Source organism: Hibiscus syriacus, unplaced genomic scaffold (assembly GCF_006381635.1).
Source record: "Hibiscus syriacus cultivar Baekdansim isolate YM2019G1 unplaced genomic scaffold, ASM638163v2 tig00000340_pilon, whole genome shotgun sequence".
Lineage (NCBI taxonomy): Eukaryota > Viridiplantae > Streptophyta > Magnoliopsida > Malvales > Malvaceae > Hibiscus > Hibiscus syriacus.
In genome coordinates, this window is record NW_024061783.1 from 1,680,134 (window position 1) to 1,707,077 (window position 26,944).

Below are 26,944 nucleotides of genomic sequence, written 5' to 3' on the forward strand. Positions count from 1 at the left end.
AAATTGGGAAAAAGTAACATACCCATCCGCACGACTAATTGACGTTCATCGTTCTTCTTGTATTTTCCGTAATAGTTTGCAGCAATATGACGGGCACAATAACAATGTTGAACATGTGGAGGTCTATACATTGTACCCAAATAGTCCATTGCTGCTTTTATCCCAGCTCCTCGGTCTGAAATAATGCATACTCGTTCTCTGATGACAACATGTAAACATAATTTTTTAAGGAAAAAAGCTCAAGACTCAGTGTCTTCTCCTTGAACGAGGGCAAACGCAACAGGAAGAATATTGCGGTTTCCATCTTGGACCACAACCAATAATAAAACTTGCTTGTATTTCCCATACAAGAAAGTACCATCAAAATTGTGACATCTGGTTTACAGTACTTGACTGCATTAATACACTGAGGGTAAGTCCAAAAGACACGGTAAAATTGGCAGCGATCGCGAACCATTCGATCATTCACGTAATGATGTTGAGTTTCGAACTCAACAATTGTCCCGGGATTAAGTATTTGCACAACATGAAACCAACTGGGCAGCTCGTTGTAAGAGGAATCCCATTCGCCATGAAGTTTGCAAATGGCATTCTGTTTTGCCAACCACGCTTTTTTATATGACAGTGTACCCATATTGTGACTGTATATCAGAAATCAACACTGCAACAGCTATATGAGCTTTGCTTCACATGGCATGATTGCTTGACAAATAAGTTGGAGTCCAAGTTGGGATGATGATACCTGTCCAAGGACCGTGTTGGTTAGTTCCCATAAGTGTTCTTCCTCCCCCTTGACATCCGTTGTCACGTTGGACGCAGTAGCAGACATATTTCTCCGTGTTAGATCGATCAACTCGGGACTTAACTGAGTTACGAATATTGTAACTCTTTATTGCCATCATTGCTTCCTCCTTCGATGCGAACTCCATTCCAATATGTAAATTACCGTCATTGACTAATAATTGAAGTCCATAGTTGCTAACATCAGGAAGATCTGGAAATTCAGGCTCATACATTGCATCATAATCAGCCTCATACATATGTGCAGGAAGTTCGCCTGGTGTTGTATTTATCGGAACGTCATCCTCGTCCTCATCAGAATGTACGTTAAACTGTGGTGAGTCAGGTTCAACGAATAATCCTATTTCAGAACCATCTGCACCTGGCTCCCGAAGAGGTTCTTCTGGTGGAGATGAAGGTTCCTCCGATAATCCAATGTTGAGGTCAAATAAGTTCCCGCTTGCGTGTCCTCGCCTTGAACTTGAGGGCATTGTATCATGTGGGATGTGAATAGACTGCCGTCTCCTAGGTGCTCCAGGAATATATTGCGTACAACCATACTGACGGAGCACGCGATCAACTGGATGCCACTCAATAATAGCATAACATATAAGAGGTATAACCGATATCCATACCTCTAATGACCCACTAAGGTGGGGTGGGATGCAAGCTTTCACTTCATCGCTCGCATAAGGTATCCACTGAAACTGAAATATAAATATACAATTCAAATAAATAAAATATTCTAATTATATCTAGCATTTTAAATTAAAATATTAATAATTAAACAAATTTAAAAACATACCTCAGACCCAACTTTCGTATCAATAAGTAAATGAATTTTCTCTAACCCAGTAGGTATACTTTTATGGTCCTTTCTTTTCATCGACCACCTATGAAATATAATATAAACTAAATATCACCCTATTTAATTAAAAATATTTAAATCAAAATTTAGTTCGAAAATTACCTCAACAATAAGGGGAATACGTATGGTTCATTCACGATCGGACATAAGAAAGGCATGCGGAACCATGCCCATGATTGTAGAAGCAGAAGACATCCACCGATAGCAGTTTTCTTATAATTCGTCGCCCGACATATTTCTCTAAAGAGAAATGCCAAAACTGCAGCGCCCCAACTATATCTTCCAGCTTCATCAAAATCGATTAGATGCTGCAACCACATATGCACCTGGTTGCGAGATTTGTCGGGCATCAATATTCATCCAATTATTCGTAGAATATATGCCCGAGCACATGCCTTTGCTTGATCATCTGAAGCATTTTCATTTAAAACCTCAAAATTAGCTTTCAACCAAGATAAAACTATTCTACCTCCATTAAACTCTGGCGGAGCAGCTCCAAGATAATCAATGCACTTGACTGCCAATAACCATCCGCATACCACACATCATATTTCCATCGACGGAAGCCCCAGATGCATAGAGACATCCTCCAATGTAATTGTGGCCTCTCCACATGGAAGGAAAAGTGTGTCTCGGCCTCCACCTCTCAATCAGTGCAGAAATTAGGACAGGTTCGGTTTGCAACCGCCAATAATTGTTGCAATATACCCGAACCCGGCAGAAGCCAAATATGGCAAAATACGTTCCGGTGTCGTATACGTGGATTTTTAATAAAAGTCTAAAATACGATCAGTATCCAATAATACATTATAAAAATATAAATTCATATAAATTCATAATAACTTTAAAATAAAAATAAATTTAAATATTAACATTAATTATAAAAATATTACCATATCGCTAAAATGTCTGGAGATATGATCAATATCCAATCGCAACAGCATTTCGTTTTCCATTATAACTGTAGACAAACAATATAATGAACAAAAAATTAATAATTCTAAATAAATAATAAATATAAATATTATTTTAATAAAAATATAATATTTACATAAATATATTAATATAAAATATAATAACTATTTAAAAAATACAACATAAAAAATTTTCTTACCACTAATAACAAATTTAAAACTCAAATAGTTAGAGAATTTGAGTTATATAAGAGAGAAATGATTTTGGTGTGAAGAATGAGGGAGGGTTGAGGGGGTTTATATAGGGGAGGAGGGGGGTAGTTAGGAAAACGGATGGGGCATTTATGACATTTAATGGAAGGCGCGTCCCCGGGATGCGCTTTCCACACGTGGCAGTCGAGCTGGCGAAAGGCGCGTCCTCGGGGATGCGCCTTCCACACGTGACATCCAACTCAGCGAAAACACGGGTAAAACGCGTCCCCGGGGACGCGCCTTTCGCCAGCTCAGCCGAAAGGGTGCCACTTCGAGAAATATATATTAAACGGTACCAAAAAGGTAGTGTTTGGTCAAATCGCCCCTCAATATCTCCAATGCATTCTTGTAGGGACACTTCATGTGACATGTCTAATAAATTATTTTGTTATTTTTAATGTTTAAATTTATTTTCACCTTTAATTTGAATTAAAATATTTGAATATGTTTGATTTTACACTTTTTTTTTACATATTCCACTGATGATAATGTGATTTTGATAAACTTAACCATAAATACTTTTATTAATAAATAAATTTAAATTATTTTTTATAATAGAAACTGCTATCTATATTAGAAACGTAAAATATTCAAGATTATCATAAAGATTTATAATTATAGAGGTAAAATAAACATATAATTAAAAATATTTTTCTATAACTAATAACACGAAAAACAAGTTACTTAGATCATACAAGTGACATACAAAGAAAAGGTTGAAATTTTATCTAAAAAAACTCAAACAAAATATAGATATCAATAGATCTGACTATGTTGATAAATAAATCACAATACACGATCGGAATATTGAAAGACAACCAACAAACCACAAATTATAACCAATCGTTATGATAAAATTATCTATGAACGCAAACCTTGTAACCAAACTCAATCTGATGATCCAAAATAGAAAAATATCAACATGATAACGAATAAATTTATCTTGATTATTTGAAGCGACATCAAATCAATCATTAGAAAAATAAATGAAAAAATAACTAAACAATCGTTAAAGAAGATTGAAAATATATCAAATGGTATAGTAAAACGAGCCATAAAGTATAATTAATAGAGACTAAAAAACAAAATAAAAAAAAAATGATATAATAAAATAAAATATCAAGGTCGATGACCAACATCAAAATTAATATCATTGCTAAAAAAGAGTAAATGGTGTTGTGTGAAATTAATATTTAAGATCAATTGAATAAGCCAATTGGTATTTTTATAGTTGAAACCATTATAACCATAATATCTCTATAAAAAAAATTAACCTATTGATGATAGATACACACTCTTAAGGTCGTATCTGGACCTGGATAGAAGAGACACATGTCCAGGGTCCAGAATTTTAATAATGTATTATATTTATAAAAAGATAGTTTTATTATAGTTATAGTGTCAATTATTTTTAATATTTATTATTAAGGATTCAATTTTCTCTCAATTTTTATTATTATGAGCTTATTTTTTTAATATTTATTGTTAAGAGCATACTTTTATAATTTTTTTTTTAATATTTGTATAAGTGTCCATTTTTTTGCCAATATTTTTCTAATACTTATTATTAAAGGTCTAATTTTTTTTAATATTTATCATCAGGGAATCAATTTTTTTAATATTTGTTATTAGGACATACTTTTAAAATTCAACTTCTTTTCTAATATTTATTTGTTATTATGAGTCTAATTTTTTTAGTATTTTTTATTACATGTCTATTTTTTCAATTTTTCTTATTATGAGTGTACCCTTAAAGTTTATTTATTTTAATATTTGTTATTAGGTACATATTTTTCAATACTTGTTATTATAAAATTGTCCTTAAATTTTATTTTTTAACACTCGCTATTATGAACAATTACTTAACTAAAGAAATGTAACCACAACAATGAATGCTATGCGGCAGTGATGACATCGTCTGAAACCGCGATATCTACAATCGTTATGTCCACGATAGCATATGTTATTAAAAATTTACAATCACAATATAGTGGCCGTAATATAATTAGTTATGTATGCAAAAACAATAAACATTATAAAATCAAAGACACAAATATAAATTATAATTTAAATTTATGATTAGGGAGTTAATTTTTTTATTCACCCGAATACCACAAAAATTAACCAATATTATGTTCTCAAATAATTTCTCCATGAAACATGTCGTTTTCTGCCTGGCATTTGGATTGTGAGCAACTCGTGAACGGTTTAAATTCGACTCGGTCAAAATTCGATAATGATTGACTCGAATTAGTTCGACTCAAACTCGACTCGATACTTTAACGAGCTGAACCAAGCAAAGTCTAACTTGACTTGATAAATTCGCGAGCAATTCGTTAATTTTTTAAAATATGTTTTTATTAATTACTTCAAAATTATTTCATTCAAAAAATAAATCTAAATAATTGGTATTAATTTATTAATAAATAATAAAAATAATAAGTTAATTAATCTATTATTTTTAATAAATAGTAAAATATTATTAATTAATAATATTATTTTAATACAAAAAAACCAACCCTAATATCCTCGTATAGAATTAGTAAATTTTATTTTTAGTTAAAAAAATAAGGTGAATTTTTTAGTGAGTTTAATGAGTAACGAGTCGAGTTGAGCAACAATTTTTTTTAACGAGCACGAGTCAAGCATAATTTTAAACGAGTTAGCACCCAACCAAATTTGGATCTTTACAAACCGTACTAAATGATCAAATTGTATTATCACGTCGGTTTTCAGCCAAAGTTAGCACCCAACCAAATTTGGTAGCATTTGTTTGTTTGGTTTAATTTTTTTTTTGAAAGTTAAGGTAGTAAAACATATCAAAATTGATAGTTTAAATATTAAACGAGTTAATTTTTAATGAGTTTAACAAGCAACGAGTTGAGTTGAACAACAATTTTTTTATCGAACACGAGTGAGCGCAACACAATTTTCCATAAACAAGCTGTTCAGAAATCACCATGAAAAGAAAAAAAAATACAAATTCCAAATAAATTATCAGACCTCTTCAACTTTCACCCTGCAGTTTTGGTTGTATTGACTTGTAGTGTTTCATCCAGCATCCTCGCCCTCCATGGATATCGACATTATAACGCTCGTTGACTGTCGCCAGCGGAGCGTTGTATCCACACCAGGTTTAAGTTCTCGAGAAGTAGAAGCCACGTGAATCACCTCAAGCCTTCTATAATACCGTCATTCGACGGTTTTCACCGGAATTAAGGAATTTGTCAGAGTTTCTTTGGCAAGTTGTAAGTCTTCTTAAGGAACTTGGCCGCCGTCTCGTCATTCCGGTAACACAAAACTCGCAAGAGTGTGTTCGGTTCCGTGGAACTCCACTGACCAGAGGTTGGTGGCAATGGCAGTTTGGATTTAGCAGCAGAACCGTAACTCTCTGTGGTCATGTATTTGAATTGCTCAATCAGGCTGTCCGTATCGGTATGAAATAATGGGAGGATGGCCTTAACTGTGGCTGAAAACTTTTCGATCAAATCGGTCGGAAGTCCATCGCCGTTGGACCAAAACAAATCCGTCAAGAACTTAAAATCTTCTGCTATTGCTTCGTAATCTTGCGGGCTGAAAACACGAGCAGGGCCTCCGGCAAGTAAAACCAGTAGGAAACCATCGAAAGAAGCTTTCATTATTTCGGTAATAACTCGTGTTCTAACTCTGTCATGCACAGTTAATGAAATTACCTCCAGATAGTGCTCGAGCTCCTGAAGAAAAGGTTCAATTCTAGACGATGAAACTTCACCGACATACAAGCCATCCCAGAGGACATGACTTAGATCGTTGAAGATGACCTTATACGCAGTTACCTCGCAGAGTTGTTGGATCCCTTCCAAACAAGCAGCAGCCGTAAGCTCGAAGGTTTTCCCCATCCCGTTGGAAACATTGTCAACATGAGGAGATTCAGAACTTCTAAGATGCACAATTTTCCTTTTTGCCAAGACATCCAACTCCATTCGAACATGCTGAAGAGTATTAATACGACAGCAGAGCCGGGGTATCCCAAACGAGTCATTGCCGTTTGTAGTCCCAACCTGAGATTTCCTACTCTGTGCCATCTGGAGCTTCTCCTTTTTCTTAAATACGCCCGGAAATTTTGATCGTGTTGAACATCTAGTCAAAGCAGGCATTGATGGAACAAAAGTACTTCGGGTCCCTGTAGATCAGAAGATGGTGTATCATCAAAATCGATAACTTCAGAAGAAAGAAAGAAAAGAAATCCATTCGTATATCTTCTATAGACCGTGTAAAATACGTACCACAGCCAGACTTCGCCTTCAATACGTAATTCTGAAGACATCTGTCAATACCATTGGTTAAATCAGGAAGCAACGCAGCATGTATGGATATCGGTAACAAAAAGAATGCTTCCAAAGCTTCATCTACAATTCGCAAAACTTCAACAGCAGAAGGAGCAAATCGCTCTTTATTCACCCGTGGATCCCATACCTGCAAAGAGGCGAGAAACAGAATCGTATAGCAATGGATCATAAGCAACTAAATGAGATTCAAGACAATACAGAGGCAGGAAACCAAGTATAATCTACAAACATAAACAAAATTTCCCTGTAAAACAGCTTGCATCTTCAGATCTTCCAATTACGGAAAGACGACAGAAGAATATTTGACTCACTCAAACCACCATCAAAATGTTAAAGGAACGAAAGCCATTCATACCTCTTGCTGCAGATTCCTATCGATCCATTCCTTCAGTCTGTCTATTCTAGTCTTTATCCATGATTTCACCAGATTAGAGACTACGGATTCAGCCTCATAAGGAGGCATCTCCCTTATGATTGACTTCCCACCGTCCTCGCTCTCCACCGAGTTTTCAACCGCGATCTGCACCAGATCTTTCTCCAATTTTTCCGCTGCTTTCAGCACTTGCAATATATCCGGTGTCAATTCACCAATGCCGGAAACAAATTGCTTCAGCTCGTTCCCATAGCAGGAATGAAGAGTGGCAACAGCCACACCGGCAGGAAGAGGATGCCACCTCTTTAATATTGGACTAAATATCGCCTTCTCACTGAAAGCCAGCGTACATACATCCTGTGCGAGGATGGAAAGGAAAGGAAGCTGATTTTGCTGGTTCTTATTCGATGAACGTTTGTTAAGTTTCACCTTCTCCATTATCTGTCTAAATACATTATCAAAAGGCGCAACCCTGAGTCATTTTCAGACAAATTTAAGAGCTAACAAAACAATGATCATAGTTTCGAAAGAGTAGTAGTGAGCCACTTGGACTTTAGGAAACTTGCCTTAACAAAAGCAGTACGGAGTGATGATCGTATGTACTTATCAACCCTTTCGTGAGCGACATCAATTTCCTTTCTTTTCTTATGGTACTCCTGCGAGATATCCTCTACCATTATCTTTGCCGATAGAACCCCCATAGAAACAACACATTCCATTAACTCGGTGTTATCACTATTGAAATAATTGTGGTAGGCAAGAAGCTTTTTCTCAGCCCAACCTAAAATTGCACTTAAAGTAGAACTCAATATCTTGGAGTAATCTGGATCTTTCATGGCCTTCGAATCCTTTTCGACTTCCATCAACAGATTATTGGCAGCAAACAACAGATCGGCTTCCACTTGACCGGCTACAACGTAACGGTTAAACAATATCCACAAGAAACACAGATTATGCAGCATCTGGTTCATCCCGAGGACTACCCATGTTTTTTTAACAAGTTCAAGAACCTCATCAACTTCTTCGATGACAGAAGTTTCATCATTAACATCGAAACAGGCTTCGAGCAGCACTTGGTAAATTCTGAGATTCAATGGGAATCCATCTGCCCAGTGGCTGGTCTCAGAAACAGACCCGTCGAAGCTTTTCCGGCAAGCAAGAGATAAAACAATGCTCCGGAGGGCTTGCATCGATTCGTTGTTTTTCCCAGTCTCCAAGGGCTTCTCCAGGGCTCCACGGATGATCTTCCGTAGTCTCTGAGGATCGCTGTCGGCATTGTCCAGTGGCAAGAGAGGATGCAACAGTAGTCCGGCTTCGAGAAGCTTCAGGTTTCGCCTCTGCCAAGCTTCGTATTCGCCTTGGTTCGGAAAATCCGAGGGTTTCAGTTGCTGCAACATCTCAAGTGGCAACACTATGGACTCTATCCTTCTTCCCAACTGATAAAAATGAAGTGGGGGGGGGGGGGAAATCATAATTGACTCAAATTCCATAAACATTCCACATAATCAACAATTTGAATTATCCATTTGTGTACAAGACTCATGATTCCAGCACAAATTATCAAAATCAAAAGAGAAAAAATAAGAAAACTAATTGCACAAACTATTACATTACTTAAGCTTAATTAACAGAGGAAAAACTGAAAGAAAAAAAGATTACTGCACAATTTTTAACAGACCTGAGCAGCAGCGACTCTCAAAAGAGCTCTTCGAACCCTGGAATCCGTTTGCTCTGAAATTCCCATTTGAACCCTCAACAACTCCCCAATCGTAACCGCCTTTTTGACTCGTTCCGAGTCCGATTCGCCGCTCACTTTCCTCCTCCGAGACGATCTCAATCCCAAAGCCTTCTTCACTTTACTCGCCGCCGTCGACGTCAACGACCTCTGCAACGACGCCGACGACGTCAAACTCGGCGTCGGTGCCGCCGACCTCTCCGAATTCCTCTCCGACTGCGATATGTAAGTCAAAGGCTTCCCACCGGTAGTCCGGCAAGCTCCGATCAGAATCTCGTAAGCGGTCTCCCGGAGCTCCGTTTCAGATAAATTCGTCGCCAACTCCCCAAAAGGAGACGTCAGCGTTTCGGTCAAGTAATTAGGCATCGCCGCTGCCGTCGTCGTCGTCGTTTGATGATGATTGGTGCGTCGTTCGGCTTGGCTGGAAGTTCTTTCCCTTAATCTACCACCCGGCATGCTTAAAGAATTTCCAGAGTTAAAAAGAAATAAATTAAACGGGGCTTAAAGAAGAAGGTTTAATGGGACTTTTGTTAATTTATTGGTTTAAAGATTCTTGCTTTACTTTAAAGGAAACAAAATGAAAGTTCTGCAAATTATCAATCAAACACCCAAAAAAAGTTAAAAGGAACAGAAATTAGACAGAGAAGGAATTTGGTATTTTTTTCCCCCTTTTTTCTCGAGAAAAAAAATAATGAATTTTGGATGAGAAATGAAGTGAGAAGAAAATAAATTAACTGACGGTGCCGTTCTCTTTCTCGGCAGCCAACCAGACTGAGTCAGGAAGCGCGTGCATGTAGTTTTTTAATAATAACAGTTTTTTAAAATTTAAATTTTAGGTCTAATTAAGGGTTAAGTACACAAATGATCCCCGACTATAGGATACATCTTTATTAAGTTCATTGACTATTAAAAGTTACATATGATCATTCGACCACAGAGTGTTGCTTTGTTGAGTCCATCGACTATTAAAAGTTAAAAAATGGTTAATTGAATATTCATTATATTCCAAACTCGTCATTTTCTATTAAAAAATTTACGGTATTCTCAACTAAATGTTAACCTATTAATTGTGAAATAATAAAATCTAATTTCAGAATCTCAAATGACTATTATATCTCAGTCATCATGTTAACTTCCAACTTAGACAACCACCAATTTTTTAATGAAAAATGACGAGTTTGTAACATAACGAATAGTTAGGTGATTATTTTATAACTTTGAATAGTTGAAGGACTTAATAAAATAATATTCTATAATCAAAGGACTATTTTGTAACTTGTGATAGTAGAGAGACTTAATAAAATAATACTCTATAATTGGAGACTATTTGTGCACTTTACCCTTAATTTAAATTTTAATTATTTTATTATATTTAAATCATCTCACGTAAATAATCCCGACTATAAAATACTATTTTAAATATGAATCAGCTTATGCAAACATGTAAATTAAATTATTTTTTTAATTAATCACTGATATTCGATATATTGACCGACTAATTCATATCGAGTACTGCAGAGGCGAGGGCGACCCTCAACCCAGTTTGTTCCATTCACAAACGGCAGGATTCGAACCCTTGACATTGCTTAAGGGATATAGTGTCTCGTCCAACTATACCAACTGTTGGTTGTATTCGAATTTTGATAAATATTTACTCCATTTTTCTTTAATTATTGCATTGATAATAACTTTGAAGTGTATGTGTGACCTAAATTCACCATAATTACAAGCAATTTATTTTATGTTTATTTTTCTATGATTTTTTTACTTAAAAAACATACTTAAAGTATTTTAGAGATGGTTTTGTACATTTATTAAAATAGTAATATTGTATAAAATGTAATAATTAACTAATTTATTCATTTAAAAACATTTTATAATCAATTACAGTACACTTAAGTTTTATCATATTGTAAATATTGTTATAAATTAGTGTATAAATTAGTATCTCAGATTGAATATATTATAATTACCGATTGATTTGTGTATTATAATTATAAATGAAATAGTGTCCTCGTTATTCTTTAAAATAGGGTAAATTTCGCATTTATTATCTAAACTATCAATTTTGATTTGTTTTAGTACCTAAACTTTTAATATTTTTAAAGCCATACCCAATGTTTAGTTTTCATTTCATTTTTGTACCATATCTTAACACGTTTAGTATCTAAACTATCAATTTTGATTCGTTTTAGTACCTAAACTTTAAAAAAAAAAATTAAAACTTAGCGTTAAATTTTGAATCGGTACTAAAATTAAACATAAGTTAAAGTTTTTAATGGGTGCTAAAATAAAACAAAAATTAAAATTTAAGTATAATTTTAAAAAAATTAAAAATTTAAATACTAAAACAAATCGAAACTAATAGTTAATGACCTAAAAAGTAATTATATTGTGAAGTGAGGAGCCAATTAAAAGAGACGTAACATAGACACAAGAGTGAGTGCATGAAATGACATTTGACAAATGAAAATCATCCACCTATCTTCTATCTTATCTTTGAATAACTAATACGAACGTTATTAAAAATTTTAATATTTTTTTAATATTTTTGATAAAATATTATCTAAAATATTAATTTTTTTTTATCAAAAATATTAATTTGCTATTTAATTTTTGGTAGAAAAAAAATAATATTTTAGGTAATGTCCAATTTTAATATTTTCGATAGAAAAATAATTTTAGGTAATGCCCAATATTAACATTTATATAAAAAATAATAATGTTTTAAGTAGTGTTTTACCAGAAATATTAAAATAATAATAATATTTCTGATAGCGCATTTCCTTAAACGTATATTAAGACTTCCGCAACTGAGACATCCCCTCATTTTCTTCACTTCATTCATCTAATATTTTTTTTTCATTTTCTTCATTTGATCTAGGGTTTATAACACTTTTAGGTTTAATTATTTGTTTTTGTGTTCACAATATGTTCATTTAATGATTATTTTTGAAATTATATCTATTTTAGTATTCGTTAATAAGCTTGATTATCGATTAAATTAAAACGATAATATATCATGATATAACAATAGTTTTAATATGTAAAATTGATCCATTTATATTAATTTGATCATAATTTAATAAAGATTCAATATTTAAAAAACAGATTAAAGGATCATTTTGTCCCTAAATAAATAGGATATCAACAAGGTTATCCCTACTTTTTAATTGCATTAATTTTGTACTTGGAATCATTTAATTATATTAATTTTATGCTTTGATTGTTATAATATTAATGTGATAAACGATTATATTGATGTGACCATTTATTTTATTGACGAGGCACTTCACTTTGGAATGACGTGTAGTAAAAAAGTTGAATTGATTTTGAAATTATTAAAATTTATATAATTATTTAAGATATATTTAGTTTTTCAATAAATTGATTTTCGATCAAGTTTGAATCATAATTAATTTTTTGGTCGAATTTAAAAATATGATTTATTAAATTATTTTAAATCAAAATCAATTATTACTAAATCGGATCATATTATTATTTCCATGTTGTATATGATCAAACTTGAAGGATGATGTCAAAGGTGTGAGCATTTAATGTGAAATAATTGAGAGTTATCTTCGAACATCTACTGCCTTGTACTTGTCCTATATTAATAACAAAAAAAAATCAAACAGGAAAAAAACCTTTTTAATTTCGTTTTATTTTTAAATATTTATGATAATTTCCACTGTTTATTTGATTTTTACATATATTTTTCTTACTAAACCCTATATGTTTTACCTCTTATAGAAATATAGGATTATATATAATACTATATTTGGTTTTTATATATATTTTCTTCTTAACCAATTGGCAGTGCATATACACTTACAGACATAATTGTTCGCAGAGGCGGACCCATGACAAAAATTCAAGGGTTGCAAGAGCCTCAGGGGTGACACTTTTGAGTGGTGACACTTGTATTAGTGGTGACACTTGTGGAGGGGTTGCTTGAGATACCCCGGGCACCATGGAGGTCTGCCCCTGGATGAGGGGTTGCCCGGGATACCCCGGGCACCATGGAGGTCCGCCCCTGATTGTTCGAACTAATTTTTTTTTTGTAAAAATAACTTCTTTTTTATCAGTAAGGCTGTTTGATGTGTCGAATTTATTAAATTGATTTTGTGATGAACATCTTCCCCAAATTTATTAATAAAAACATCATATCTTAAAGTTTAATATTGGTTTAAGGGCATTAATGTACGTAGCACATTATTGCTTTATTGGTTTCAATTAGTAAGTCACATGCATGTTGGTGTACTTGAACATGCAGTCCACCTTCCACAATCATTGTAATCATAAAACACTTGCAATAATATTAATTATTTTATATACATTTTTATATAAATTCTATAAAAAAAATGATTGGTTTGATCTATTAGAAGAATATCATTAAACTAACGATGATAGGCTTTGGTCTCCATTGAAAATATTGGATCAATTACTTATTTGATCCCTCTAGAAAGCTAATTACTTCATTTAAGCATTTTATATATGAAAATGGGTAAAGTACACAAATGGTTTCCCGACTATAGGCGTTATTTTGTTAGGTCGCTCGACTATTAAAAATTATAAAATAGTTCCCTAACTATGGAACGTTTTGTTAAGTCGCTCGACTATTAAAAGTTACAAAATGGTTATCTGACTATGCATATGTTTCAAACTCATCCTTTTTTTTTTGTTAAAATTTGATGACAAGCTGAGTTGAACGTTAACCAACTGATTAAGATATGATAAAATATGATCACTGAATCTCAAACAACTATCATATCCTAATTGGTATGTTAACGTCTAACTTAAACAGTCGTTAATTTTTAAAAGAAAAAAGAAAAGTTTGGAACATATGAATAATTGAGTAACTATTTTATAACTTTTAATGTTTAAGAGACTCAGCAAAGTAAAGCCTTATAGTCGAAAGATCATTTTGTAACTTTTAATAATTGAAAGACTCAATAAAACAATTCTTTACAGTTGAGGGACAATTTGTATATTTTACTCTATAAAGATTAGCTGGCGAAAAGGGAAGGTGAGCCGTCATTATTAATAATAAAAACTTGCTTTACCTAATCCACTCTACATCTTAAATTTCATGCATCAAAGTCTCTTCAATTAGTAAGCTTTCAACATTTAAAATTAATTGATAAATAAATGTATTGATTGAACTTTAATTCGGATAATGCTTTTAATACTATAATAAATTTAAAAATGTAAATGTGATATTATTTAAAATATATAATATACTATTAATTAATTAGTGTAAGATTAATGTTTCAAAAGAATTAGTGTATACAAAAAGTTCCAATATATATATATATATAAGATAAATTTAGATTAATAAATTGTTTAAATCTCACAATTCAAGATAATTTTGTATTATATTTTGGGATGATATTTTTTTTTTGAATTCCATGAATTTCAATATGATTTTATAAGATTAAATTTTAAAAAATTAAGTTCATGTTGGGTTGAATGTTGTAAAGGGTGAGGTTGGATTCTATTTTAGGATAATCTTTTATTTGACTCAACTCGTGATAATAATATATATACATATTTAAATAAATTTAGTGATAATTGTTTTAATATCATTTCTCTCGATATTTTTTTCAACTATGTCTCTATTCTATCAAATAAAAATAAGAATTTTATATATTTATGTCAGATTGAATCAGATACGAGTTTTTATACTAAAATTTGAATCGGACTTCAAATTGGATGGGACCTTTTAAACTCGGATTAGGTTGAATTCGGATGGAAAAAGTACGCTTCTCGAGTTGAGGTAAAATTTGAATGGAATGAATATGCTACTCATGTCAAATTTAAATTGATCAAAACTCGATCGAACTCGACCCATTATCATCTTTAAGTATACATCAATTTTTTTGGACATATATAATTTTTATTGGGAAAAACATACATATTTTTTCTTTTTTTGTTGTTGTTATTTTTTAAAAATTAGGCAAAAAGACACCCGCGGTCCTGAACTTTCCAAAAAAAATTAATGTGACCCTCATCCTATTTTTTTGGATTAATGTGGCCCTTCACTTGAAAAAAAAATCCAATGTGACCCTTTGACCAGCATTTTCCTTAATTGACCAACGGTTCCGTTAATTCCTATTGTTTGGGTAAATTACACCATTCATCACTCAACAATTTTCTTCTCTTATATTTTGGTCACTAAACTCTAAAAATTTTCAATTTCGGAAACTTTAGAGACTTCAAGGACTAAGGAAAGAATTAGACCAAAATGGAAGGTCGAAAAGTACGTTATTGGTCGCTGTTTTCACGCGCTACCAACATCGTCGGCTTGGCTCCGATCAGGCTGAAGAAGCTTTCGCGAGATTGTCTCAATGTTTCATTTGTTTCGGCTAAGCCTATCGGAGCCGTCGGAGATGGCAGGAATGTGATGTGGGGGAGACAGCTAAGGTCGTCACTACTGGTACTCGAGAGCTCGCCGATTATTAAGCGGGAGATTTTGAAGTCGGTTTTAGCTTCTGCGTCGTTTGCAGTCGATGGTGGAAGCGATTCCGCTGGGTGACGTCTGCTTCCTCCATTCTATCTCGATCAACTCGTCTACGCTTTAGACTCTGACTCACTAACTCGATGTTATTGCAGGGACGCTGAGATTGCTCCGGTTAGATTTCTCCAGAAATATCCTGCTTTTGTCACTGGCTTCTTCTTCTTTATGTGGTAAGTACAAAATAACCAGTCAACAAGCTTGACCGTCAAATTCCCAACGGTTCGAACCGTAATCAAGATTTTGTCAAAGTATCCATGTTCACTACTTATCTCATCTTGTTCTGTCAGGTAATTCCTTTGCAGTGTTTTCTTCACATTTTGATGAAGTTCTGTTGATTATCTTTGTTATTAATGGAAATTATTTTTTGATCGTTTTTTTTTCCCGAGTTGGAGGCGCACATTGATCCAAAAAAAAATTGGAAGGAAAGCAAAAGCTTCGCCAAGAAATTGATTCGTTGCACACCGATGGCCAAGCGACGGCTGAAGCATACACGCCGCTCGTGGTCGAATGCCTTCGAGTCAACGATGTCGGTCAAGCTAAGAGACTGCAATCTCACAAAAATGCCCCACAAATATATTGTATCCTGGAACACGATGCTTTCTTTATATGCAAAATCAGGGTCTGTTGAGAATTTGAGAGCATTGTTTGATCAGATGCCTTCTCGTGATTCTGTTTCTTATAACACCGTGATTGCAGGTTTGGCTGGAAGCGGGTTTTTTCGAATCAGGCACTGGAGGTTTTTTTAAGGATGAATAGAGAGGAAAGGGAAACAGATTCATGTTCGGATTTACGTTGGTTGTTTGGGAATGAATATTTTTGTTTCGAATGCTTTGATTGATATGTACGCTAATTGCGGCGAGATTGATAAAACGTGGTGGGTTCTTGATTGTGATTAGTTCCTGCGTGAAATTAGCCTATTCTGGTAATGGCCAGGTTGTTCATGGGAAAGCCGTTCTTTCGGGAGTTGATAGCGATTTCCTTGTGTCTAGTGCTCTTGTTGATATGTACTGTAAATGAGGAATCACTAAAGATGCCTCGGTTGTATTCGATATGATGCGGTCCCGAAATGTAGTTTCTTGGAATGCCATGATTAGGGGTTATGCACAGAATGGACAGGATTTAGAGGCACTGTCCCTTTATGAAAATTTGTTGCAAAAGAAGTTGAAACCCGATGATGTTACATTTGTGGCTGTTCTATCCGCTTGTAGCCATGCTGGTTTAGTTCAAGAAGGACGTTGATATTATGATTCTATCAGTAAACGGCATCACTTTGCATGCATGATCAATGTCCTTGGCCGTTCGGGTTGCACGGGAGAAGCAGGGTGACATCGAACATGTGGAGATGGCCGCTGAGCGTCTCTTCGAATTGGACCCACCCCCCCCCCCGACTATAACCCCCGACTATGGAGTACACAAATGATCCTCCGACTATGGAGTATTGTTTTAATAAGTCTGTCGCAACCGTCTTTCGGTTGTGTTCCGAAATTGGGCTTCGACGTAAAAAATGAATTGGGAGTCGCCACCGATCATTCACTTTACGAAAAGTGGGTTGATCGGATACCTTATTTCTTACCTGATCTGTGTCTTACCAGTGATATGTCGGATCCGGGAGTCGGTTACGGTCAAGGAAGGATTAACACCCTTGAACCGCCCTTTCGGTACTATGTAATTTCCAGTTGTCTTTAATTAAGAAAGTTGAAAGTTTAAATTGAAAGGTAAAATAACGATCCAAAACTTACATTTGATTGATTGAAAATGTACCCTTAAGAAAGTAAAAAAGCCATGTTAGATAAAATAGTAAGAAATTAGTTAATTAATTAAATTAAAATGAAAAAAAAAGAAAAAAAAATTAAGTAAAATGATAAAATGAAGAAAACAAAGATAAAATAGTAAGTGAGAAGCAAATAATAAAATATATATATAAAAAAAGAAAATAAATAAAACAAATAAACAAAATAATAATAACAAAGTACGAATAATATATATATATATATAATAAATAAAAAAGTAAATATATATAAATTAATAAATTAAATGACGAAATGAACATATACACATATAATGGTAAAAAAAACCAAATAAATATAATTACAATATATATATATATATAGTAACAAATACTAATAATGATAATAAGTAGTTAAAAAAGACAATCACACCGAAAAGGAAAGAAAAGAAAGTAAGGTTTGGTGAAGTATAATTGACGAGAAGAAAAAAATGATGAGGGGTGGGGACAAAGTAGGTAGATATAATTAACTTGTTTAGAATATATATATATATATATATATATATATATATATATATATAATAATAATAGTAAAATGTATATATAACAACAATAATATCAATAAAAAAAAGAAAATAAATATAATATAATGATAATAAAAAATATAGAAAATTAATAGAAAATATATGTATAATATTATAAAATATAGCACTTAAAATAAAAAATCAAATATATATTAATAATAGGTATAAAAACTAAAATATTTAAAAAGAACATACGCATATATATATATATATATACACACACACATATATATATATATATAACAAAATAAATAATATAAAAACAATACAAGTAATAATACAAGAATAATAAAAAGAAAGAGAAAGTAAAAAAATATATTAATAATAAAATATAAAAAAATATACATATATAATATAAATAAGTAGAATAAAAAGAAAATATAATAGTAAAAATAATAATAAATATAATAGTAATAATAAAAATGCAAAAAAATAAATATATATATATATATTGGTAATAACGTATATAAATAGAGAAAAATTAAAAAAGTGATAAATTAAAAATAAAATTAGCAAGTATGTATATATGTATAAAAAAAACTAATTAAGGGATTAAAATGAAAGTAATGTAAATTAAGTGGGTAAATGTCAAAGAACATTGAAGATTAAAACCGGCAAAAATAAAAAAGTTTTCATTTTTTGATAGATTTTCGTACTCTCATTCCAAAAATGTAATTTGTTTTTGCGAAATAGCCTCTAGGGAGCGTAGATCTGAAATCAAAGTTTTGAAAAAACTCCCTCTGGGTCATCGGCTAAAACATTTGTCTTTGGGGTTCTCCAAAGAAAACACGATTAACAACGCATGCAAGTGAAAAGTATAGAGAAACAAACGAAAGATAAAAAAAGCTTTCACCTTTATTACTTCGAATCATTTACAATAGTCTCGAAATCACTTTTTCTTTGCTCGTATTTTTCTGGCGTTCCTTTTGTGTAACTCCTGTCTGTAAATCGTGTGTTACAATGGCTATTTATAGTGCTTGTGGATCCTATCTTTAGGAGTTTAAATCATAGTAGAACTCTATCATATTTTTAGGAGTTTGAATCTTAGCAAAATTCTATCTTATTTTTAGGAGTTTGAATCTTAGTAGTACGAAAAGGTGTGTTGACAAAGTCCATCTACTATTAAAAGTTACAAATATACTTAGACCACGTAATATTGTTTTTTGAGTCTATCGACTATTAAAAGTTAGAAAATGATCGTTTGATTATACATCATGTTCCAAACTCGTTATTTTTCATTAAAAGTTGATGATATTTTGAGTTGAACGTTAATATGTAAATTGCGATATGATAAAATTGATCTCAGAATTTCAAATGACTATTATATCTTAGTCATAATGTTAACGTTCAACTTAAAATATCATTCATTTTTAACGAAAAATGAAGAGTTTGAAACATAATGAATAGTCAAGTGATTATTTTGTAACTTTTAATATTTGAGGGATTTAACAAAATAATATTTTATAGTCGGAGGATCATTTTGTAAATATTTATTGTAACACCCTTAACTCATAAACATATCCGTATATGAGTCAAATATGTCACACCAATCATTCGAAATATTTATTATTTAAAAACTAAAAAAAATTATTTCTTTAAAATCTCCATTTTTTTATTTTAAAACTAATAATCGCGAAAAATCATAATTTAATATTTAAATATCAAAATTTAAATTCAATTTAGATAATATTTTAGGTAGTTCTGTACTGTAACATATCTTAAATCAAAACTGTCAGAAAAATGTCTGATTTGAAAATAGTTTATATCATAAATAATTATGATTTAATAAATCAATATTCATAATTAATAATGTTATTTGTAAAACTAAACTTTTATAACTTGAAACAAAAATATGTTAAAAGAAACTCGAATCAGAGCAGCTAGAAACTTCTTTGATATATATGTCACTACCAAATAAATTAATAGACAAGATGTCCTTACTGATTCTGGTAGCAAAACTAATTCCTCGAAAATGATATTGATGTGCTCCCTATTTTCTCCTTCTAGCTTGTATCTACGTGTGAAATACTTACACGTTAAGTTTTCTCTTAGTGAGACAATCAAGTAAAATAAAATAAAATATTTAACGTATAAAAAGACAATATTTGTATTGTATAAAAATATTAATAAAATAAAACATGTATAAAATCATATGTTAACTGGAAATAAGAATTTATTATAAAAAACTGTAATTCAGATTGTACTATATCATTTTAGATTTGTATTTTCTATTTTAGTTCATATCATTATAAAATTGTACTTTTCTTTTCGAAATTAGATCATTTCAAATCTATATTTTTCTTATTCATATTAGACATTTGTCTATTGTATTATTATGAGAATGCGCCGTACACGAGTTAGATAACTAGTGAACGCGCTATATATAAATTTATTATTAGAATATATCACTCCACCTCGTGTACCACTAAGGCACCCGAGTCAGACCACGAATAACTCATCTTGGTGCCATATAATACATATATAAATTAGATGCACCGAATCATTTCACCTTAACAAACATCGAGCTTAACGAACAAAAGATTGAGTAACAAATTTTTTTAACGAACAATGAGTTGAGACGAGCACTAAAATTTTTTAACGAATGCAAATCAAATACTATCCAATTCTCGATCGACTTACTCAATAGTACATTTACTTATAATCACATTAGATTAATATAAAAATTAATATACATTAAAGCTCCATGAATCGATATTTTTCAGAATTTCATCGGTACAGAGAAATACGACGTCGTTAGAGTTATCTTCTTTCATGAGTCGATAAGAGAAGATTTCCCCCTTTTTGGTTTAGTTAGCTTCAGCTTTCTTTACTGAGAGCTTAAAGTGATGGCGCTGAAATTTACCATTTCGTTCCCAATTTTCGCGCCGCCTTCGCCGAACCCTTATCCCAACACTAACGAATCCGGCAATCGACCGCCGACGGAAATTCGATTCTCCCGCTGGAACAACGCCAACGCCGAGAAATTCAACCAACGCCGACGAGGCCAGCAAGAAATCGAAGACGACATTCGCCGCAGCCGCCGCTTCGATTCCGCCTCCAAGATCGCCTCCACCATCGAAACCTCCGCCGCGGCACCACCACAACCAGAAGAAACCTACAAATCCTTTGGATCCCCTTCCTCTCCTTCCAGACCTTCAATTCCTGGCAAGAAATCCAAGTACTCCAAACCCCCAAGCCACCCAGCGTTTCGCAAATCCTCCCGAACATCCAATCCTCCTCCACCCTCTCCACTTGACAAGAAACAAGCGAATGTCGCCGTTGGCGAAGACGGCCTTTCTTTCGTCATCGACGGTGCGCCGTTCGAATTCAAATACAGTTACACTGAGACGCCGAAAGTGAAGCCGGTAAAGCTAAGGGAACCACCCTACTCGCCTTTTGGACCCACGACCATGGCTAGGCCATGGACTGGCCGAGCTCCACTGCCGCCAAGTAAGAAAAAGATGAAGGAATTCGATTCTTTCGTATTGCCTCCGCCTAACAAGAAAGGGGTCAAGAGCATACAGAAACCCGGCCCGTATTTGCCTGGTTCTGGTCCAAGGTATGTCCAATCGAGAGAGGCGATTTTGGGAGAGCCATTGACTTCAGAGGAGGTTAAGGAGTTAGTAAACAGTTGCTTGAAGTCTGAACGACAGTTGAATATGGGTACTAATCCGATTGTTTACTACTTATTTGCATTTTCATTTCATTGAACTGAATTTCTCGAACAAATTTATAAGCACTTACCATCTTCCATGCTAAGTAAAGAAGTAAACTAGAATAGATTATGGAATTTGTTCGATAATCTGAATCATACTGCATTGCCCTGTTTTTTGTGAAATTATTTCTTTGATGTTTAGGTAGGGATGGCTTGACGCACAACATGTTAGATAATATACATGCTCATTGGAAACGTCGAAGAGTTTGTAAGATAAAATGCAAGGGAGTTTGTACGGTCGACATGGACAATGTGTGTGAGCAGCTAGAGGTTTGTACTTTTTCTTAAGATTGGTTTATCTTAACTTGTGTTATTGTTTGGTTTATGAATCATTTTGATTTGTGTATCGTGTTCGATCTACATATGATTTGTCAGGAAAGAACAGGAGGGAAAGTTATTTTCAGAAGAGGGGGAGTTCTATTCCTTTTCCGAGGAAGAAATTACAATTATAAAACTCGTCCTCGTTTCCCTCTTATGCTGTGGAAACCTGCTACCCCTGTGTATCCGCGGTTGATTCAGCGTGCTCCGGAGGGTCTAACACTAGAACAAGCAACTGAAATGAGAAAGAAGGGGAGGAAATTAATGCCAATACGCAAACTTGGTAAGCTGCTGGTAGGAGTGGACATTGAAACTTTATAAAGAATGCTTCAATTTTGCCCGTTTTAAAAAATGTAAAAATTAATGTTTTGCAGGGAAGAACGGTGTTTATGCTGACCTTGTAAAAAATATTAGGGAGGCATTTGAAGAGTGTGAACTTGTCCGGATTAATTGTCAAGGGATTAAGGGAAGTGACTATCGGAAAATTGGTGCCAAACTTAAGGTTCGGTATATTTATCTAGTTGATGTATTTTGTTACAACTCTTCCTCACCATTAATGTCCCATAACCTGAATTATTAACTGGCAGGACCTGGTCCCATGTGTGCTAATCTCATTTGAACATGAGCACATACTAATGTGGAGAGGAAACAATTGGAAGTCATCCTTCTCTAAACCAGCAGTAAACTCGGGCATAGAAAAAACCTTGGCAATCGAAGCTTCCATTACCAGACAGTTGGAAGGACAAGAGTTGTCACCAGCTTATGTTCTAACAGTTGGTTCAAGCTCACCACTCATTAGTTCACAAGATAGTAGCATTGAGCAAAGGGAGTCTGTTGAAACAACATTAGATGGGGTAGATTTTTCCAGTGATGAGTCTGACAGCGAAGCGAACACCTCTAGAAGTTCAATCTCTGATTATCTTATGTCAGCTGATGATGAATCTGAAAGCATGCCCTACGGTCTGGAGCCTATATTAGATAATTCGGGCAAAGCAAATGAAGAGTCATCAGCTATGCCAACAAAAAGTCATGTCAGGCCCGGGACTCCTGAGAGTAGTCAAAATCATTCGGTGTCTTCTGTTTCTGATTTGTTGAATCATGACAAGCCGGAAATTGTAGCTGAAGCTTTACCAGATATCAATGGGCCAGCAGAAACAAGTTCACCTTGTACTGATAGAGTTTTGCATCTAATGAAACAGGCTGTTGAGAGTGGGAGTGCAGTTGTATTAGATTATGCTACTTTGGATGCTGATGAAATATATCAAAGATCCGTTGCCTTTTCCCAGTCCGCACCGCCTGGCCCGGTTTTTAGGCGACAGCCTCTTAAAGTGGCTATCCAAAAGAACGAACAAGAAGAAGAGTCTAGGAACTTGGAAGTGAAGGAAGTCACAGCAGTTTCCTATAAGAGAGGAAATGAAAAACAAGCTTCTAAAACTCGAAGATTCAAAGACATGGATGAAATTCATTCAGACGTCGTACCAAAAGGAAGCCTGAGAGTTGATGAGCTTGCTAAACTATTAGCTTAATCCACTTTTGTAGGCATATTTTACAGCCTGAAATCTTCCCCTGCTTATGCTCATTTCATTAGCTTCATCTTTAACATGTATTTATGAAATGCTGCTAAGGTGTTTTCCAGAAACAATTTAGAGAAAACAAGAAGCTTCTTTCAGTAATCACTAATACTATGTTTGTTTTTTCACTTATTGCTTAAACAATTCAGTAAATTATTTATGAGAGAATCCAACAACTTGACAGTGAAGAATGTTAACAGTGTTCTTTTAGATGATATTACATAGTAGGCTTTTTGCTGTACTTTTCGTCGTCGTCTTCGACATATCTCTTCCAGAACCAATGATCCTTCCAGAGAAGATACACTTCCTCGATCGGAACTCGCTTTGTTTCCGGCAAGAGGAAGAAAATGAAGCTGCTCATTATGAATATCAACCCAGCGAATAGCAAGAAAATCCCATACTCGAGGTGACAAAGCGACACCAAGAAGCACTGTGCTATCAAAGCTGTGAAGAGCAGGTTGACACAGACCACCATGCTTTGGCCAGCTGATCTAGTCTCTAACGGGAAGAGCTCGCTCGGAACTAGCCATCCTAGGGGACCCCATGACCGTCCGTAAGCAAAGACGAATAAGCAGATGATCACCACAAGGAACCAACCAATGGCTTGTGGAAGTTTTTCTCCTTCTCCAAACTTAAGGGCCAGAGTTACAGCCACCGCAATCTGCATCGAAACTCAAATCGTTATATCCACATACATAACAATGGTGCTTAGCAACAAAATGTGTTTATAACTTACCATGTAGCAGAACATCTCTGTACCGGCTTCCAAAAAGAAAGCTCTTCTTCCAAATCTGTCCACAAACGCCATTGAAACGAGTGTTGCTAGGACAAGCATTCCACTCGTTAAGACAGAGGATATGAGGGATGCCCCTGAGCCAAACCCCAAGGTCTGAAACATGACAGGAGCATAGAAGAGAATCGAGTTCATGCCGGTAAGCTGTTGGAAAGCCGGGATTCCTAAAGCCCCTAATACCAACTGCGGACGATTCTTCCTCTGCAGCAAGTTCCTGAACGGATGCTTTATTGCCCGTGCTGCATCGCTGGCCTCTATAAGATCAGCAAATTCGGCTTCGACATTGGGGGTACCCCGAACTTTTATCAACACCCTTTTTGCCTCTTCAAGTTTTCCTTGTTCTACGAGGCTGTTAGGCGTCTCCGGTAACGCAAGGCCGCCGATAAACATCAGTGTAGCCGGGACAGTAGCTAAGCCAAGAGATAATCTCCAACCCCATGGATGGATCTTATCTGTTTTATAGTTGATCAGGTTTGCTACAAGGATTCCCATGCAGGTTGTGAATTGGAAAAGCTGGTTCACCGCTCCACGATGCTTCGCCGGAGCCATCTCGGAAAGGTACAAGGGAACTGCCTGCAGCATCATAAGTAAGATTAGTGACCACCGTTATATTTTCAGGCTCAAGGAGCTTTGCTCTTACTTGATTCCCAAATCCAATGCCTGCACCGAGAAGAATCCGTCCTATGATCAACATTGTGATATTAACCGCAGCTGCATTGATGACTCCTCCGAGGAAGAAGCTGACGGCACCGACGAGGATGCTCGCTCGACGTCCTTTCTGCCTCGTTACATAGGAGGCTCCAAACGTGGAGACGAGACCGGCAAAGTACAACGATGACGTGAAAAGAGTGAGCAGCTGGTTGTCATATTTGCAGTAGTCAGTTTCATGGAGATGTGCCTGCTTCCTTCTATATATCTTTGGGAAAAAATCCTTCAAGAAATCATCCATGGAAGTCACTCCACCTGCAGCACAAAATTAGTATAAAAACCAAACATAAGCTCAGTGATTATATATACATATATATATGTGTGTCTGTGTGAAGATTTTATTTTGATGAATTAGGAACTAAATTAGGTGAAACTCCCCATAGTTCAGCAGCATTCAAAACAAATTAAGATCAGACCATTGACTTTAGAGTCCTACTGGAAATGAATTCCTCTCTCACCTACTTTTTATTTTCTCGGGAAAATTTTCTTCTCTCTTTTTTCCAACATGTGAAAAAGGTTTCATGAGATCCAGTAAATCCGGAAGATATGATACAAATCTAAAAAGATTTCAACATTTGTAAACAATCAATAAATGACCATAATCAATACAAAGAGAGAGAAAAACAGGCTGAAAATACAAACCAATGAATCAAAACAAAAAAAATGTAAATCATAAAGAAAAAAAAAACCTCACCAGAAACACCAAGATCATAACCAAAAAGAGATCCCCCAGTAGAACCAACGAGGCAAGCAAATATAAAGTAATTGGTAATCCTGTATTCATACAGATGAGCTCTCTTCAAACTCCCTCCTTCATTGCCAAAACCTCCACCCGCCATGGCGGAAAATGCAGTAAACAAAAATCTAAACTCTGGGTATTGAAGAAGATGAAGAGCAAGTCCAGAAAGTAATATATATATATATATAGGCAGAAAAAAGCCAACGCCTTCTGGTATGAAAGTATTCTTAAATTAGTAGGCAGTTATTATACTATTTTAAGTCTTCGCATAAAGACAAACCATGAAGAAGACTGTTCAACGTACTCGTGCATTCTACTGAATTACAGCATAAAAATCACGGATTTAGGTGAGATGATAAAGATCTCTCTTAACAAATAGTCGGAGGTCTAATCCTCCTTCTAAATATAGAATAATTCCAAAAATTATTATCAGTATTCACTGATATTAAATTTACAGAACGAGAAGAATTAACTATCCGTCAAAATGGATATCTTGATAAACCAAAACATGTATTAAAAGGCAAGGTATAGCTGGACATTGAGTCCGACAAGTTGGATGTTTTATCTTAAACAATGTAATACTTTTGTGTTTATCTATATAATTTTACAGCTCAATTTAGCTATTCCACAACTACATATCGCTTAACCCGCTGATAACGAGCGATGGGCATTCGACATGAAGTCCCAATTCGATCCGATTTGATTCTGTAAGATAAGATTTATCAGGTTAAATTTAGGGTAAAAAATACATAATCGGACTAAGAATAATAATATATTTGATCTTTATATATTTAAAAATAATTACTATAATAGTCTTTTATCTATATTTTTAGTTATGTCCTTATTTTATCTAATAAAAAATAAGAATTATATTCAGCCATTTATTTTTCCTCTAAGAGTTTGGATAAGATGAGATGATGAAGAGCTACCTTTCAAGCGTTGAATTTTCACTCTCATCTTATTTGACTGGAAAATAAATTTTAGGTTTATTTGAGAAGTAAGCCCTCAAACTATACCTAA

At 34.1% G+C, this 26,944-nt stretch overlaps 4 protein-coding genes across 4 annotated transcripts; 2 read left to right on the forward strand and 2 right to left on the reverse strand.

The window, feature by feature from the left end:
* Positions 1–5,797: 5,797 nt before the first annotated feature.
* Positions 5,798–9,885, reverse strand: LOC120201805 (protein unc-13 homolog). The gene is made up of 5 exons (XM_039202340.1): positions 9,194–9,885; positions 8,082–8,951; positions 7,498–7,956; positions 7,080–7,269; positions 5,798–6,976 (listed from the first exon to the last, which is right to left on the reverse strand). Exons 1-5 carry the CDS (start codon positions 9,704–9,706, stop codon positions 6,042–6,044), a joined length of 2,967 nt encoding a protein of 988 aa, XP_039058271.1. The 5' UTR covers positions 9,707–9,885; the 3' UTR covers positions 5,798–6,041.
* A 6,349-nt stretch (positions 9,886–16,234) lies between these two features.
* LOC120185442 (putative pentatricopeptide repeat-containing protein At5g37570) lies at positions 16,235–17,009 on the forward strand. Its single transcript, XM_039189681.1, has 3 exons — positions 16,235–16,466; positions 16,684–16,774; positions 16,865–17,009. Exons 1-3 carry the CDS (start codon positions 16,235–16,237, stop codon positions 17,007–17,009), a joined length of 468 nt encoding a protein of 155 aa, XP_039045612.1.
* Positions 17,010–20,851: 3,842 nt separating this feature from the next.
* LOC120201814 (CRS2-associated factor 1, chloroplastic) lies at positions 20,852–23,775 on the forward strand. Its single transcript, XM_039202352.1, has 5 exons — positions 20,852–21,743; positions 21,938–22,065; positions 22,171–22,396; positions 22,488–22,615; positions 22,701–23,775. The coding sequence occupies exons 1-5, from the start codon at positions 20,927–20,929 to the stop codon at positions 23,637–23,639; spliced, it is 2,238 nt and encodes a 745-aa protein (XP_039058283.1). The 5' UTR covers positions 20,852–20,926; the 3' UTR covers positions 23,640–23,775.
* Positions 23,776–23,896: 121 nt separating this feature from the next.
* Positions 23,897–26,065, reverse strand: LOC120201822 (sugar transport protein 14-like). Its single transcript, XM_039202361.1, has 4 exons — positions 25,880–26,065; positions 25,118–25,440; positions 24,421–25,050; positions 23,897–24,345 (listed from the first exon to the last, which is right to left on the reverse strand). The coding sequence occupies exons 1-4, from the start codon at positions 26,022–26,024 to the stop codon at positions 23,902–23,904; spliced, it is 1,542 nt and encodes a 513-aa protein (XP_039058292.1). The 5' UTR covers positions 26,025–26,065; the 3' UTR covers positions 23,897–23,901.
* Between the last annotated feature and the right edge of the window lie 879 nt (positions 26,066–26,944).

Excerpts from the sequence above, each read along its gene's own strand:
- LOC120201805 (XM_039202340.1), bottom strand. The coding sequence starts at position 9,706 with ATGCCGGGTGGTAGATTAAGGGAAAGAACTTCCAGCCAAGCCGAACGA. Across the intron at positions 7,957-8,081 it reads TCCGTACTGCTTTTGTTAAG|ATAATGGAGAAGGTGAAACT; the intron begins GCAAGTTTCCTA and ends GTATTTAGACAG. Across the intron at positions 6,977-7,079 it reads GAAGGCGAAGTCTGGCTGTG|GGACCCGAAGTACTTTTGTT; the intron begins GTACGTATTTTA and ends TCTGATCTACAG.
- LOC120185442 (XM_039189681.1), top strand. The coding sequence starts at position 16,235 with ATGGCCAAGCGACGGCTGAAGCATACACGCCGCTCGTGGTCGAATGCC. Across the intron at positions 16,467-16,683 it reads TTATAACACCGTGATTGCAG|CCTATTCTGGTAATGGCCAG; the intron begins GTTTGGCTGGAA and ends GCGTGAAATTAG. Across the intron at positions 16,775-16,864 it reads TCTAGTGCTCTTGTTGATAT|GGGTTATGCACAGAATGGAC; the intron begins GTACTGTAAATG and ends TGCCATGATTAG.
- LOC120201814 (XM_039202352.1), top strand. The coding sequence starts at position 20,927 with ATGGCGCTGAAATTTACCATTTCGTTCCCAATTTTCGCGCCGCCTTCG. Across the intron at positions 22,397-22,487 it reads AATGCCAATACGCAAACTTG|GGAAGAACGGTGTTTATGCT; the intron begins GTAAGCTGCTGG and ends AATGTTTTGCAG. Across the intron at positions 22,616-22,700 it reads AAATTGGTGCCAAACTTAAG|GACCTGGTCCCATGTGTGCT; the intron begins GTTCGGTATATT and ends ATTAACTGGCAG.
- LOC120201822 (XM_039202361.1), bottom strand. The coding sequence starts at position 26,024 with ATGGCGGGTGGAGGTTTTGGCAATGAAGGAGGGAGTTTGAAGAGAGCT. Across the intron at positions 25,441-25,879 it reads TTATGATCTTGGTGTTTCTG|GTGGAGTGACTTCCATGGAT; the intron begins GTGAGGTTTTTT and ends TTTGTGCTGCAG. Across the intron at positions 25,051-25,117 it reads GCATTGGATTTGGGAATCAA|GCAGTTCCCTTGTACCTTTC; the intron begins GTAAGAGCAAAG and ends ATGATGCTGCAG.